Source organism: Gadus chalcogrammus, chromosome 6 (genome assembly GCF_026213295.1).
Source record: "Gadus chalcogrammus isolate NIFS_2021 chromosome 6, NIFS_Gcha_1.0, whole genome shotgun sequence".
NCBI lineage: Eukaryota > Metazoa > Chordata > Actinopteri > Gadiformes > Gadidae > Gadus > Gadus chalcogrammus.
Window position 1 is genome coordinate 9,543,626 of NC_079417.1, and position 15,041 is coordinate 9,558,666.

Here is a 15,041-nt window from a genome sequence, read left to right on the forward strand (position 1 = left end):
TCTTCAACCCTTGAAGAGGGCTCAGATGGTCAAACAATTGATATGTCCACCAAAGAGACTGTTACTATCACATCATCCTCTGTGTTGAGTACAACGGAGCCAGAAAAAGAAGCAGCTGCTGTTAAAATATCTACTACTTCTGCTTCTCCCTCCTTTTCCACTAAAACAGCTACCGCCATTTCAAGTGAGCAACCAGAACAGACAAGTACAGATATGTCCCCAGGCAGTGAAACCTCCGCTGGCACATCATCGTCTTTGTTAAGTACTGAAAAACCGACCATGTTACCCTCAGGAAAGTCGTCAGTCTCGCCAACAACAGAGAAGACAGAGATCAGTGCTGATCTAACATCTAAAGATGTAGCTGGTTCTGGCGATGAAGCTGGTTCAGGTGATGAAGCTCCTGACGTGTTCTCTCAGATGTCTGCTGTCACAACTGTATCTTCCCTGGCAAGCACAGAGGGACCATCCACAGTGTCATCAGAAACTGTAGTGGATATTTCAAATCAGACAGTGATGCCATCAACCTATGTTGCCTCAGATGTCACAAAGACCAGTTCCATAACCAGCTCTCAAAGTTCAACATCACCTGAGGCATCCGCAGATTCTAGCGATGAGATCGTGGAATATGGTGTTAGCAAAGAACCTATCATGCTGGAATCTTCCCCTTCCTTCTATGGATCAAGCACAGAGGCGGCCACAGCAGTAGTACCTACTCCTTCTGAGACAGAATTTCCAGCGGACCTGACTTCTACGATATTTACTGATGAATCTTTAATTATCTCAACCACCATTTCTTCTTTGTTCACCACAGAGAAACCTGCAGTGACAACAGCATCAGATAAAGCAATTGATGGTATAAAATCAACCTTGTCCCCACCTTCCTCACTCTATAGTACAGAGAAACCAGCATTCACAACAAAACCTCAAGAAAATGTCTCTACAGATCAATCCTCTATCACAGCAGAGGCTAGTTCCATTTTTGCATCAACAGAGGAGGGCTCTGGTGAAGTAACATCTGATGGGTCTCCTAAAGAGACTGAAACAGAATCATCAACATCAACGTTCAGCACAAAGAAACCATCAGTGACAACAGAATCCCATGAAACAATTGACAGTTCAAGGACAACAGCATATCCAGCCTCCTCTCTGAACAGCACTGACACGCCCACAAGCCAATCAAAGACAGCCTCTGTTACACCAGGAGATAGTGTAGTTTCATCTTCAACCCTTGAAGAGGGCTCAGATGGTCAAACAATTGATATGTCCACCCAAGAGACTGTTACTACCACATCATCCTCTGTGTTGAGTACAACGGAGCCAGAAAAAGAAGCAGCTGCTGTTAAAATATCTACTACTTCTGCTTCTCCCTCCTTTTCCACTGAAACAGCTACCGCCATCTCAAGTGAGCAACCAGAACAGACAAGTACAGTTATGTCTCCAGGCAGTGAGACCTCCGCTGGCACATCATCGTCTTTGTTAAGTACTGAAAAACCGACCATGTTACCCTCAGGAAAGTCGTCAGTCTCGCCAACAACAGAGAAGACAGAGATCAGTGCTGATCTAACATCTAAAGATGTAGCTGGTTCTGGTGATGAAGCTGGTTCAGGTGATGAAGCTCCTGACGTGTTCTCCCAGATGTCTGCTGTCACAACTGTATCTTCCCTGGCAAGCACAGAGGGACCATCCACAGTGTCATCAGAAACTGTAGGGGATATTTCAAATCAGACAGTGATGCCATCAACATATGTTGCCTCAGATGTCACAAAGACCAGTTCCATAACCAGCTCTCAAAGTTCAACATCACCTGAGGCATCCGCAGATTCTAGCGATGAGATCGTGGAATATGGTGTTAGCAAAGAACCTATCATGCTGGAATCTTCCCCTTCCTTCTATGGATCAAGCACAGAGGCGGCCACAGCCGTAGTAACTACTCCTTCTGACACAGAATTTCCAGCGGACCTGACTTCTACGATATTTACTGATGAATCGTTAATTATCTCAACCACCATTTCTTCTTTGTTCACCACAGAGAAACCTGCAGTGACCACAGCATCAGATAAAGCAATTGATGGTATAAAATCAACCTTGTCCCCACCTTCTTCACTCTATAGTACAGAGAAACCAGCATTCACAACAAAACCTCAAGAAAATGTCTCTACAGAACAATCCTCTATCACAGCAGAGGCTAGTTCCATTTTTGCATCAACAAAGGAGGGCTCTGGTGAATTAACATCTGATGGGTCTCCTAAAGAGACTGAAACAGAATCATCAACATCAACGTTCAGCACAAAGAAACCATCAGTGACAACAGAATCCCATGAAACAATTGACAGTTCAAGGACAACAGCATATCCAGCCTCCTCTCTGTACAGCACTGACACGCCCACAAGCCAATCAAAGACAGCCTCTGTTACACCAGGAGATAGTGTAGTTTCATCTTCAACCCTTGAAGAGGGCTCAGATGGTCAAACAATTGATATGTCCACCCAAGAGACTGTTACTACCACATCATCCTCTGTGTTGAGTACAATGGAGCCAGAAAAAGAAGCAGCTGCTGTTAAAATATCTACTACTTCTGCTTCTCCCTCCTTTTCCACTGAAACAGCTACCGCCATCTCAAGTGAGCAACCAGAACAGACAAGTACAGATATGTCTCCAGGCAGTGAGACCTCCGCTGGCACATCATCGTCTTTGTTAAGTACTGAAAAACCGACCATGTTACCCTCAGGAAAGTCGTCAGTCTCGCCAATCACAGAGAAGACAGAGATCAGTGCTGATCTAACATCTAAAGATGAAGCTGGTTCTGGTGATGAAGCTGGTTCTGGTGATGAAGCTCCTGACGTGTTCTCTCAGATGTCTGCTGTCACAACTGTATCTTCCCTGGCAAGCACAGAGGGACCATCCACAGTGTCATCAGAAACTGTAGTGGATATTTCAAATCAGACAGTGATGCCATCAACATATGTTGCCTCAGATGTCACAAAGACCAGTTCCATAACCAGCTCTCAAAGTTCAACATCACCTGAGGCATCCGCAGATTCTAGCGATGAGATCGTGGAATATGGTGTTAGCAAAGAACCCATCATGCTGGAATCTTCCCCTTCCTTCTATGGATCAAGCACAGAGGCGGCCACAGCAGTAGTAACTACTCCTTCTGACACAGAATTTCCAGCGGACCTGACTTCTACGATATTTACTGATGAATCTTTAATTATCTCAACCACCATTTCTTCTTTGTTCACCACAGAGAAACCTGCAGTGACCACAGCATCAGATAAAGCAATTGATGGTATAAAATCAACCTTGTCCCCACCTTCCTCACTCTATAGTACAGAGAAACCAGCATTCACAACAAAACCTCAAGAAAATGTCTCTACAGAACAATCCTCTATCACAGCAGAGGCTAGTTCCATTTTTGCATCAACAGAGGAGGGCTCTGGTGAAGTTACATCTGATGGGTCTCCTAAAGAGAATGAAACAGAATCATCAACATCAACGTTCAGCACAAAGAAACCATCAGTGACAACAGAATCCCATGAAACAATTGACAGTTCAAGGACAACAGCATATCCAGCCTCCTCTCTGTACAGCACTGACACGCCCACAAGCCAATCAAAGACATTCTCTGTTACACCAGGAGATAGTGTAGTTTCATCTTCAACCCTTGAAGAGGGCTCAGATGGTCAAACAATTGATATGTCCACCCAAGAGACTGTTACTACCACATCATCCTCTGTGTTGAGCACAACGGAGCCAGAAAAAGAAGCAGCTGCTGTTAAAATATCTACTACTTCTGCTTCTCCCTCCTTTTCCACTGAAACAGCTACCGCCATCTCAAGTGAGCAACCAGAACAGACAAGTACAGATATGTCTCCAGGCAGTGAGACCTCCGCTGGCACATCATCGTCTTTGTTAAGTACTGAAAAACCGACCATGTTACCCTCAGGAAAGTCGTCAGTCTCGCCAATCACAGAGAAGACAGAGATCAGTGCTGATCTAACATCTAAAGATGAAGCTGGTTCTGGTGATGAAGCTGGTTCTGGTGATGAAGCTCCTGACGTGTTCTCTCAGATGTCTGCTGTCACAACTGTATCTTCCCTGGCAAGCACAGAGGGACCATCCACAGTGTCATCAGAAACTGTAGTGGATATTTCAAATCAGACAGTGATGCCATCAACATATGTTGCCTCAGATGTCACAAAGACCAGTTCCATAACCAGCTCTCAAAGTTCAACATCACCTGAGGCATCCGCAGATTCTAGCGATGAGATCGTGGAATATGGTGTTAGCAAAGAACCTATCATGCTGGAATCTTCCCCTTCCTTCTATGGATCAAGCACAGAGGCGGCCACAGCAGTAGTAACTACTCCTTCTGACACAGAATTTCCAGCGGACCTGACTTCTACGATATTTACTGATGAATCGTTAATTATCTCAACCACCATTTCTTCTTTGTTCACCACAGAGAAACCTGCAGTGACCACAGCATCAGATAAAGCAATTGATGGTATAAAATCAACCTTGTCCCCACCTTCTTCACTCTATAGTACAGAGAAACCAGCATTCACAACAAAACCTCAAGAAAATGTCTCTACAGAACAATCCTCTATCACAGCAGAGGCTAGTTCCATTTTTGCATCAACAGAGGAGGGCTCTGGTGAAGTTACATCTGATGGGTCTCCTAAAGAGAATGAAACAGAATCATCAACATCAACGTTCAGCACAAAGAAACCATCAGTGACAACAGAATCCCATGAAACAATTGACAGTTCAAGGACAACAGCATATCCAGCCTCCTCTCTGTACAGCACTGACACGCCCACAAGCCAATCAAAGACATTCTCTGTTACACCAGGAGATAGTGTAGTTTCATCTTCAACCCTTGAAGAGGGCTCAGATGGTCAAACAATTGATATGTCCACCCAAGAGACTGTTACTACCACATCATCCTCTGTGTTGAGTACAATGGAGCCAGAAAAAGAAGCAGCTGCTGTTAAAATATCTACTACTTCTGCTTCTCCCTCCTTTTCCACTGAAACAGCTACCGCCATCTCAAGTGAGCAACCAGAACAGACAAGTACAGATATGTCTCCAGGCAGTGAGACCTCCGCTGGCACATCATCGTCTTTGTTAAGTACTGAAAAACCGACCATGTTACCCTCAGGAAAGTCGTCAGTCTCGCCAATCACAGAGAAGACAGAGATCAGTGCTGATCTAACATCTAAAGATGAAGCTGGTTCTGGTGATGAAGCTGGTTCTGGTGATGAAGCTCCTGACGTGTTCTCTCAGATGTCTGCTGTCACAACTGTATCTTCCCTGGCAAGCACAGAGGGACCATCCACAGTGTCATCAGAAACTGTAGTGGATATTTCAAATCAGACAGTGATGCCATCAACATATGTTGCCTCAGATGTCACAAAGACCAGTTCCATAACCAGCTCTCAAAGTTCAACATCACCTGAGGCATCCGCAGATTCTAGCGATGAGATCATGGAATATGGTGTTAGCAAAGAACCCATCATGCTGGAATCTTCCCCTTCCTTCTATGGATCAAGCACAGAGGCGGCCACAGCAGTAGTAACTACTCCTTCTGAGACAGAATTTCCAGCGGACCTGACTTCTACGATATTTACTGATGAATCTTTAATTATCTCAACCACCATTTCTTCTTTGTTCACCACAGAGAAACCTGCAGCGACAACAGCATCAGATAAAGCAATTGATGGTATAAAATCAACCTTGTCCCCACCTTCCTCACTCTATAGTACAGAGAAACCAGCATTCACAACAAAACCTCAAGAAAATGTCTCTACACATCAATCCTCTATCACAGCAGAGGCTAGTTCCATTTTTGCATCAACAGAGGAGGGCTCTGGTGAAGTAACATCTGATGGGTCTCCTAAAGAGACTGAAACAGAATCATCAACATCAACGTTCAGCACAAAGAAACCATCAGTGACAACAGAATCCCATGAAACAATTGACAGTTCAAGGACAACAGCATATCCAGCATCCTCTCTGTACAGCACTGACACGCCCACAAGCCAATCAAAGACAGCCTCTGTTACACCAGGAGATAGTGTAGTTTCATCTTCAACCCTTGAAGAGGGCTCAGATGGTCAAACAATTGATATGTCCACCCAAGAGACTGTTACTACCACATCATCCTCTGTGTTGAGCACAACGGAGCCAGAAAAAGAAGCAGCTGCTGTTAAAATATCTACTACTTCTGCTTCTCCCTCCTTTTCCACTGAAACAGCTACCGCCATCTCAAGTGAGCAACCAGAACAGACAAGTACAGATATGTCTCCAGGCAGTGAAACCTCCGCTGGCACATCATCGTCTTTGTTAAGTACTGAAAAACCGACCATGTTACCCTCAGGAAAGTCGTCAGTCTCGCCAACAACAGAGAAGACAGAGATCAGTGCTGATCTAACATCTAAAGATGTAGCTGGTTCTGGTGATGAAGCTGGTTCAGGTGATGAAGCTCCTGACGTGTTCTCTCAGATGTCTGCTGTCACAACTGTATCTTCCCTGGCAAGCACAGAGGGACCATCCACAGTGTCATCAGAAACTGTAGTGGATATTTCAAATCAGACAGTCATGCCATCAACATATGTTGCCTCAGATGTCACAAAGACCAGTTCCATAACCAGCTCTCAAAGTTCAACATCACCTGGGGCATCCGCAGATTCTAGCGATGAGATCGTGGAATATGGTGTTAGCAAAGAACCTATCATGCTGGAATCTTCCCCTTCCTTCTATGGATCAAGCACAGAGGCGGCCACAGCCGTAGTAACTACTCCTTTTGACACAGAATTTCCAGCGGACCTGACTTCTACGATATTTACTGATGAATCGTTAATTATCTCAACCACCATTTCTTCTTTGTTCACCACAGAGAAACCTGCAGTGACCACAGCATCAGATAAAGCAATTGATGGTATAAAATCAACCTTGTCCCCACCTTCTTCACTCTATAGTACAGAGAAACCAGCATTCACAACAAAACCTCAAGAAAATGTCTCTACAGATCAATCCTCTATCACAGCAGAGGCTAGTTCCATTTTTGCATCAACAGAGGAGGGCTCTGGTGAAGTAACATCTGATGGGTCTCCTAAAGAGACTGAAACAGAATCATCAACATCAACGTTCAGCACAAAGAAACCATCAGTGACAACAGAATCCCATGAAACAATTGATAGTTCAAGGACAACAGCATATCCAGCCTCCTCTCTGTACAGCACTGACACGCCCACAAGCCAATCAAAGACAGCCTCTGTTACACCAGAAGATAGTGTAGTTTCATCTTCAACCCTTGAAGAGGGCTCAGATGGTCAAACAATTGATATGTCCACCCAAGAGACTGTTACTACCACATCATCCTCTGTGTTGAGTACAACGGAGCCAGAAAAAGAAGCAGCTGCTGTTAAAATATCTACTACTTCTGCTTCTCCCTCCTTTTCCACTGAAACAGCTACCGCCATCTCAAGCGAGCAACCAGAACAGACAAGTACAGATATGTCTCCAGGCAGTGAGACCTCCGCTGGCACATCATCGTCTTTGTTAAGTACTGAAAAACCGACCATGTTACCCTCAGGAAAGTCGTCAGTCTCGCCAATCACAGAGAAGACAGAGATCAGTGCTGATCTAACATCTAAAGATGAAGCTGGATCTGGTGATGAAGCTGGTTCTGGTGATGAAGCTCCTGACGTGTTCTCTCAGATGTCTGCTGTCACAACTGTATCTCCCCTGGCAAGCACTGAGGGACCATCCACAGTGTCATCAGAAACTGTAGTGGATATTTCAAATCAGACAGTGATGCGATCAACATATGTTGCCTCAGATGTCACAAAGACCAGTTCCATAACCAGCTCTCAAAGTTCAACATCACCTGAGGCATCCGCAGATTCTAGCGATGAGATCGTGGAATATGGTGTTAGCAAAGAACCCATCATGCTGGAATCTTCCCCTTCCTTCTATGGATCAAGCACAGAGGCGGCCACAGCAGTAGTAACTACTCCTTCTGACACAGAATTTCCAGCGGACCTGACTTCTACGATATTTACTGATGAATCTTTAATTATCTCAACCACCATTTCTTCTTTGTTCACCACAGAGAAACCTGCAGTGACAACATCATCAGATAAAGCAATTGATGGTATAAACTCAACCTTGTCCCCACCTTCCTCACTCTATAGTACAGAGAAACCAGCATTCACAACAAAACCTCAAGAAAATGTCTCTACAGATCAATCCTCTATCACTGCAGAGGCTAGTTCCATTTTTGCATCAACAGAGGAGGGCTCTGGTGAAGTAACATCTGATGGGTCTCCTAAAGAGACCGAAACAGAATCATCAACATTAACGTTCAGCACAAAGAAACCATCAGTGACAACAGAATCCCATGAAACAATTGACAGTTCAAGGACAACAGCATATCCAGCCTCCTCTCTGTACAGCACTGACACGCCCACAAGCCAATCAAAGACAGCCTCTGTTGCACCAGAAGATAGTGTAGTTTCATCTTCAACCCTTGAAGAGAGCTCAGATGGTCAAACAATTGACATGTCCACCCAAGAGACTGTTACTACCACATCATCCTCTGTGTTGAGTACAACGGAGCCAGAAAAAGAAGCAGCTGCTGTTAAAATATCTACTACTTCTGCTTCTCCCTCCTTTTCCACTGAAACAGCTACCGCCATCTCAAGCGAGCAACCAGAACAGACAAGTACAGATATGTCTCCAGGCAGTGAGACCTCCGCTGGCACATCATCGTCTTTGTTAAGTACTGAAAAACCGACCATGTTACCCTCAGGAAAGTCGTCAGTCTCGCCAATCACAGAGAAGACAGAGATCAGTGCTGATCTAACATCTAAAGATGAAGCTGGTTCTGGTGATGAAGCTGGTTCTGGTGATGAAGCTCCTGACGTGTTCTCTCAGATGTCTGCTGTCACAACTGTATCTTCCCTGGCAAGCACAGAGGGACCATCCACAGTGTCATCAGAAACTGTAGTGGATATTTCAAATCAGACAGTGATGCGATCAACATATGTTGCCTCAGATGTCACAAAGACCAGTTCCATAACCAGCTCTCAAAGTTCAACATCACCTGAGGCATCCGCAGATTCTAGCGATGAGATCGTGGAATATGGTGTTAGCAAAGAACCTGTCATGCTGGAATCTTCCCCTTCCTTCTATGGATCAAGCACAGAGGCGGCCACAGCCGTAGTAACTACTCCTTTTGACACAGAATTTCCAGCGGACCTGACTTCTACGATATTTACTGATGAATCGTTAATTATCTCAACCACCATTTCTTCTTTGTTCACCACAGAGAAACCTGCAGTGACCACAGCATCAGATAAAGCAATTGATGGTATAAAATCAACCTTGTCCCCACCTTCTTCACTCTATAGTACAGAGAAACCAGCATCCACAACAAAACCTCAAGAAAATGTCTCTACAGATCAATCCTCTATCACAGCAGAGGCTAGTTCAATTTTTGCATCAACAGAGGAGGGCTCTGGTGAAGTAACATCTGATGGGTCTCCTAAAGAGACCGAAACAGAATCATCAACATTAACGTTCAGCACAAAGAAACCATCAGTGACAACAGAATCCCATGAAACAATTGACAGTTCAAGGACAACAGCATATCCAGCCTCCTCTCTGTACAGCACTGACACGCCCACAAGCCAATCAAAGACAGCCTCTGTTACACCAGAAGATAGTGTAGTTCCATCTTCAACCCTTGAAGAGGGCTCAGATGGTCAAACATTTGATATGTCCACCCAAGAGACTGTTACTACCACATCATCCTCTGTGTTGAGTACAACGGAGCCAGAAAAAGAAGCAGCTGCTGTTAAAATATCTACTACTTCTGCTTCTCCCTCCTTTTCCACTGAAACAGCTACCGCCATCTCAAGTGAGCAACCAGAACAGACAAGTACAGATATGTCTCCAGGCAGTGAGACCTCCGCTGGCACATCATCGTCTTTGTTAAGTACTGAAAAACCGACCATGTTACCCTCAGGAAAGTCGTCAGTCTCGCCAATCACAGAGAAGACAGAGATCAGTGCTGATCTAACATCTAAAGATGAAGCTGGTTCTGGTGATGAAGCTGGTTCTGGTGATGAAGCTCCTGACGTGTTCTCTCAGATGTCTGCTGTCACAACTGTATCTCCCCTGGCAAGCACAGAGGGACCATCCACAGTGTCATCAGAAACTGTAGTGGATATTTCAAATCAGACAGTGATGCCATCAACATATGTTGCCTCAGATGTCACAAAGACCAGTTCCATAACCAGCTCTCAAAGTTCAACATCACCTGAGGCATCCGCAGATTCTAGCGATGAGATCGTGGAATATGGTGTTAGCAAAGAACCTATCATGCTGGAATCTTCCCCTTCCTTCTATGGATCAAGCACAGAGGCGGCCACAGCCGTAGTAACTACTCCTTCTGACACAGAATTTCCAGCGGACCTGACTTCTACGATATTTACTGATGAATCGTTAATTATCTCAACCACCATTTCTTCTTTGTTCACCACAGAGAAACCTGCAGTGACCACAGCATCAGATAAAGCAATTGATGGTATAAAATCAACCTTGTCCCCACCTTCTTCACTCTATAGTACAGAGAAACCAGCATTCACAACAAAACCTCAAGAAAATGTCTCTACAGATCAATCCTCTATCACAGCAGAGGCTAGTTCCATTTTTGCATCAACAGAGGAGGGCTCTGGTGAAGTAACATCTGATGGGTCTCCTAAAGAGACCGAAACAGAATCATCAACATCAACGTTCAGCACAAAGAAACCATCAGTGACAACAGAATCCCATGAAACAATTGACAGTTCAAGGACAACAGCATATCCAGCCTCCTCTCTGTACAGCACTGACACGCCCACAAGCCAATCAAAGACAGCCTCTGTTACACCAGAAGATAGTGTAGTTCCATCTTCAACCCTTGAAGAGGGCTCAGATGGTCAAACAATTGATACGTCCACCCAAGAGACTGTTACTACCACATCATCCTCTGTGTTGAGTACAACGGAGCCAGAAAAAGAAGCAGCTGCTGTTAAAATATCTACTACTTCTGCTTCTCCCTCCTTTTCCACTGAAACAGCTACCGCCATCTCAAGTGAGCAACCAGAACAGACAAGTACAGATATGTCTCCAGGCAGTGAGACCTCCGCTGGCACATCATCGTCTTTGTTAAGTACTGAAAAACCGACCATGTTACCCTCAGGAAAGTCGTCAGTCTCGCCAATCACAGAGAAGACAGAGATCAGTGCTGATCTAACATCTAAAGATGAAGCTGGTTCTGGTGATGAAGCTGGTTCTGGTGATGAAGCTCCTGACGTGTTCTCTCAGATGTCTGCTGTCACAACTGTATCTCCCCTGGCAAGCACAGAGGGACCATCCACAGTGTCATCAGAAACTGTAGTGGATATTTCAAATCAGACAGTGATGCCATCAACATATGTTGCCTCAGATGTCACAAAGACCAGTTCCATAACCAGCTCTCAAAGTTCAACATCACCTGAGGCATCCGTTGATTCTAGCGATGAGATCGAGGAATATGGTGTTAGCAAAGAACCTATCATGCTGGAATCTTCCCCTTCCTTCTATGGATCAAGCACAGAGGCGGCCACAGCCGTAGTAACTACTCCTTCTGACACAGAATTTCCAGCGGACCTGACTTCTACGATATTTACTGATGAATCGTTAATTATCTCAACCACCATTTCTTCTTTGTTCACCACAGAGAAACCTGCAGTGACCACAGCATCAGATAAAGCAATTGATGGTATAAAATCAACCTTGTCCCCACCTTCTTCACTCTATAGTACAGAGAAACCAGCATTCACAACAAAACCTCAAGAAAATGTCTCTACAGATCAATCCTCTATCACAGCAGAGGCTAGTTCCATTTTTGCATCAACAGAGGAGGGCTCTGGTGAAGTAACATCTGATGGGTCTCCTAAAGAGACTGAAACAGAATCATCAACATCAACGTTCAGCACAAAGAAACCATTAGTGACAACAGAATCCCATGAAACAATTGACAGTTCAAGGACAACAACATATCCAGCATCCTCTCTGTACAGCACTGACACGCCCACAAGCCAATCAAAGACAGCCTCTGTTACACCAGGAGATAGTGTAGTTTCATCTTCAACCCTTGAAGAGGGCTCAGATGGTCAAACAATTGATGTGTCCACCCAAGAGACTGTTACTACCACATCATCCTCTGTGTTGAGTACAACGGAGCCAGAAAAAGAAGCAGCTGCTGTTAAAATATCTACTACTTCTGCTTCTCCCTCCTTTTCCACTGAAACAGCTACCGCCATCTCAAGTGAGCAACCAGAACAGACAAGTACAGATATGTCTCCAGGCAGTGAGACCTCCGCTGGCACATCATCGTCTTTGTTAAGTACTGAAAAACCGACCATGATACCCTCAGGAAAGTCGTCAGTCTCGCCAATCACAGAGAAGACAGAGATCAGTGCTGATCTAACATCTAAAGATGAAGCTGGTTCTGGTGATGAAGCTGGTTCTGGTGATGAAGCTCCTGACGTGTTCTCTCAGATGTCTGCTGTCACAACTGTATCTTCCCTGGCAAGCACAGAGGGACCTTCCACAGTGTCATCAGAAACTGTAGTGGATATTTCAAATCAGACAGTGATGCCATCAACATATGTTGCCTCAGATGTCACAAAGACCAGTTCCATAACCAGCTCTCAAAGTTCAACATCACCTGAGGCATCCGCAGATTCTAGCGATGAGATCGTGGAATATGGTGTTAGCAAAGAACCTATCATGCTGGAATCTTCCCCTTCCTTCTATGGATCAAGCACAGAGGCGGCCACAGCAGTAGTAACTACTCCTTCTGAGACAGAATTTCCAGCGGACCTGACTTCTACGATATTTACTGATGAATCTTTAATTATCTCAACCACCATTTCTTCTTTGTTCACCACAGAGAAACCTGCAGTGACCACAGCATCAGATAAAGCAATTGATGGTATAAAATCAACCTTGTCCCCATCTTCTTCACTCTATAATACAGAGAAACCAGCATTCACAACAAAACCTCAAGAAAATGTCTCTACAGATCAATCCTCTATCACAGCAGAGGCTAGTTCCATTTTTGCATCAACAGAGGAGGGCTCTGGTGAAGTTACATCTGATGGGTCAGAATCATCAACATCAACGTTCAGCACAAAGAAACCATCAGTGACAACAGAATCCCATGAAACAATTGACAGTTCAAGGACAACAGCATATCCAGCATCCTCTCTGTACAGCACTGACACGCCCACAAGCCAATCAAAGACAGCCTCTGTTACACCAGGAGATAGTGTAGTTTCATCTTCAACCCTTGAAGAGGGCTCAGATGGTCAAACAATTGATGTGTCTACCCAAGAGACTGTTACTACCACATCATCCTCTGTGTTGAGTACAACGGAGCCAGAAAAAGATGCAGCTGCTGTTAAAATATCTACTACTTCTGCTTCTCCCTCCTTTTCCACTGAAACAGCTACCGCCATCTCAAGTGAGCAACCAGAACAGACAAGTACAGATATGTCTCCAGGCAGTGAGACCTCCGCTGGCACATCATCGTCTTTGTTAAGTACTGAAAAACCGACCATGATACCCTCAGGAAAGTCGTCAGTCTCGCCAATCACAGAGAAGACAGAGATCAGTGCTGATCTAACATCTAAAGATGAAGCTGGTTCTGGTGATGAAGCTGGTTCTGGTGATGAAGCTCCTGACGTGTTCTCTCAGATGTCTGCTGTCACAACTGTATCTTCCCTGGCAAGCACAGAGGGACCTTCCACAGTGTCATCAGAAACTGTAGTGGATATTTCAAATCAGACAGTGATGCCATCAACATATGTTGCCTCAGATGTCACAAAGACCAGTTCCATAACCAGCTCTCAAAGTTCAACATCACCTGAGGCATCCGCAGATTCTAGCGATGAGATCGTGGAATATGGTGTTAGCAAAGAACCTATCATGCTGGAATCTTCCCCTTCCTTCTATGGATCAAGCACAGAGGCGGCCACAGCAGTAGTAACTACTCCTTCTGAGACAGAATTTCCAGCGGACCTGACTTCTACGATATTTACTGATGAATCTTTAATTATCTCAACCACCATTTCTTCTTTGTTCACCACAGAGAAACCTGCAGTGACCACAGCATCAGATAAAGCAATTGATGGTATAAAATCAACCTTGTCCCCATCTTCTTCACTCTATAATACAGAGAAACCAGCATTCACAACAAAACCTCAAGAAAATGTCTCTACAGATCAATCCTCTATCACAGCAGAGGCTAGTTCCATTTTTGCATCAACAGAGGAGGGCTCTGGTGAAGTTACATCTGATGGGTCTCCTAAAGAGACTGAAACAGAATCATCAACATCAACGTTCAGCACAAAGAAACCATCAGTGACAACAGAATCCCATGAAACAATTGACAGTTCAAGGACAACAGCATATCCAGCATCCTCTCTGTACAGCACTGACACGCCCACAAGCCAATCAAAGACAGCCTCTGTTACACCAGGAGATAGTGTAGTTTCATCTTCAACCCTTGAAGAGGGCTCAGATGGTCAAACAATTGATGTGTCCACCCAAGAGACTGTTACTACCACATCATCCTCTGTGTTGAGTACAACGGAGCCAGAAAAAGATGCAGCTGCTGTTAAAATATCTACTACTTCTGCTTCTCCCTCCTTTTCCACTGAAACAGCTACCGCCATCTCAAGTGAGCAACCAGAACAGACAAGTACAGATATGTCTCCAGGCAGTGAGACCTCCGCTGGCACATCATCGTCTTTGTTAAGTACTGAAAAACCGACCATGATACCCTCAGGAAAGTCGTCAGTCTCGCCAATCACAGAGAAGACAGAGATCAGTGCTGATCTAACATCTAAAGATGAAGCTGGTTCTGGTGATGAAGCTGGTTCTGGTGATGAAGCTCCTGACGTGTTCTCTCAGATGTCTGCTGTCACAACTGTATCTCC

At 44.7% G+C, this 15,041-nt stretch overlaps 1 protein-coding gene across 1 annotated transcript; it reads left to right on the top strand.

Annotated features, from left to right (window-relative positions):
* Positions 1–3,296: 3,296 nt before the first annotated feature.
* LOC130384290 (mucin-2-like) lies at positions 3,297–12,770 on the top strand. Its single transcript, XM_056592412.1, has 2 exons — positions 3,297–12,364; positions 12,598–12,770. The coding sequence occupies exons 1-2, from the start codon at positions 3,697–3,699 to the stop codon at positions 12,768–12,770; spliced, it is 8,841 nt and encodes a 2,946-aa protein (XP_056448387.1). The 5' UTR covers positions 3,297–3,696.
* Positions 12,771–15,041: the final 2,271 nt, after the last annotated feature.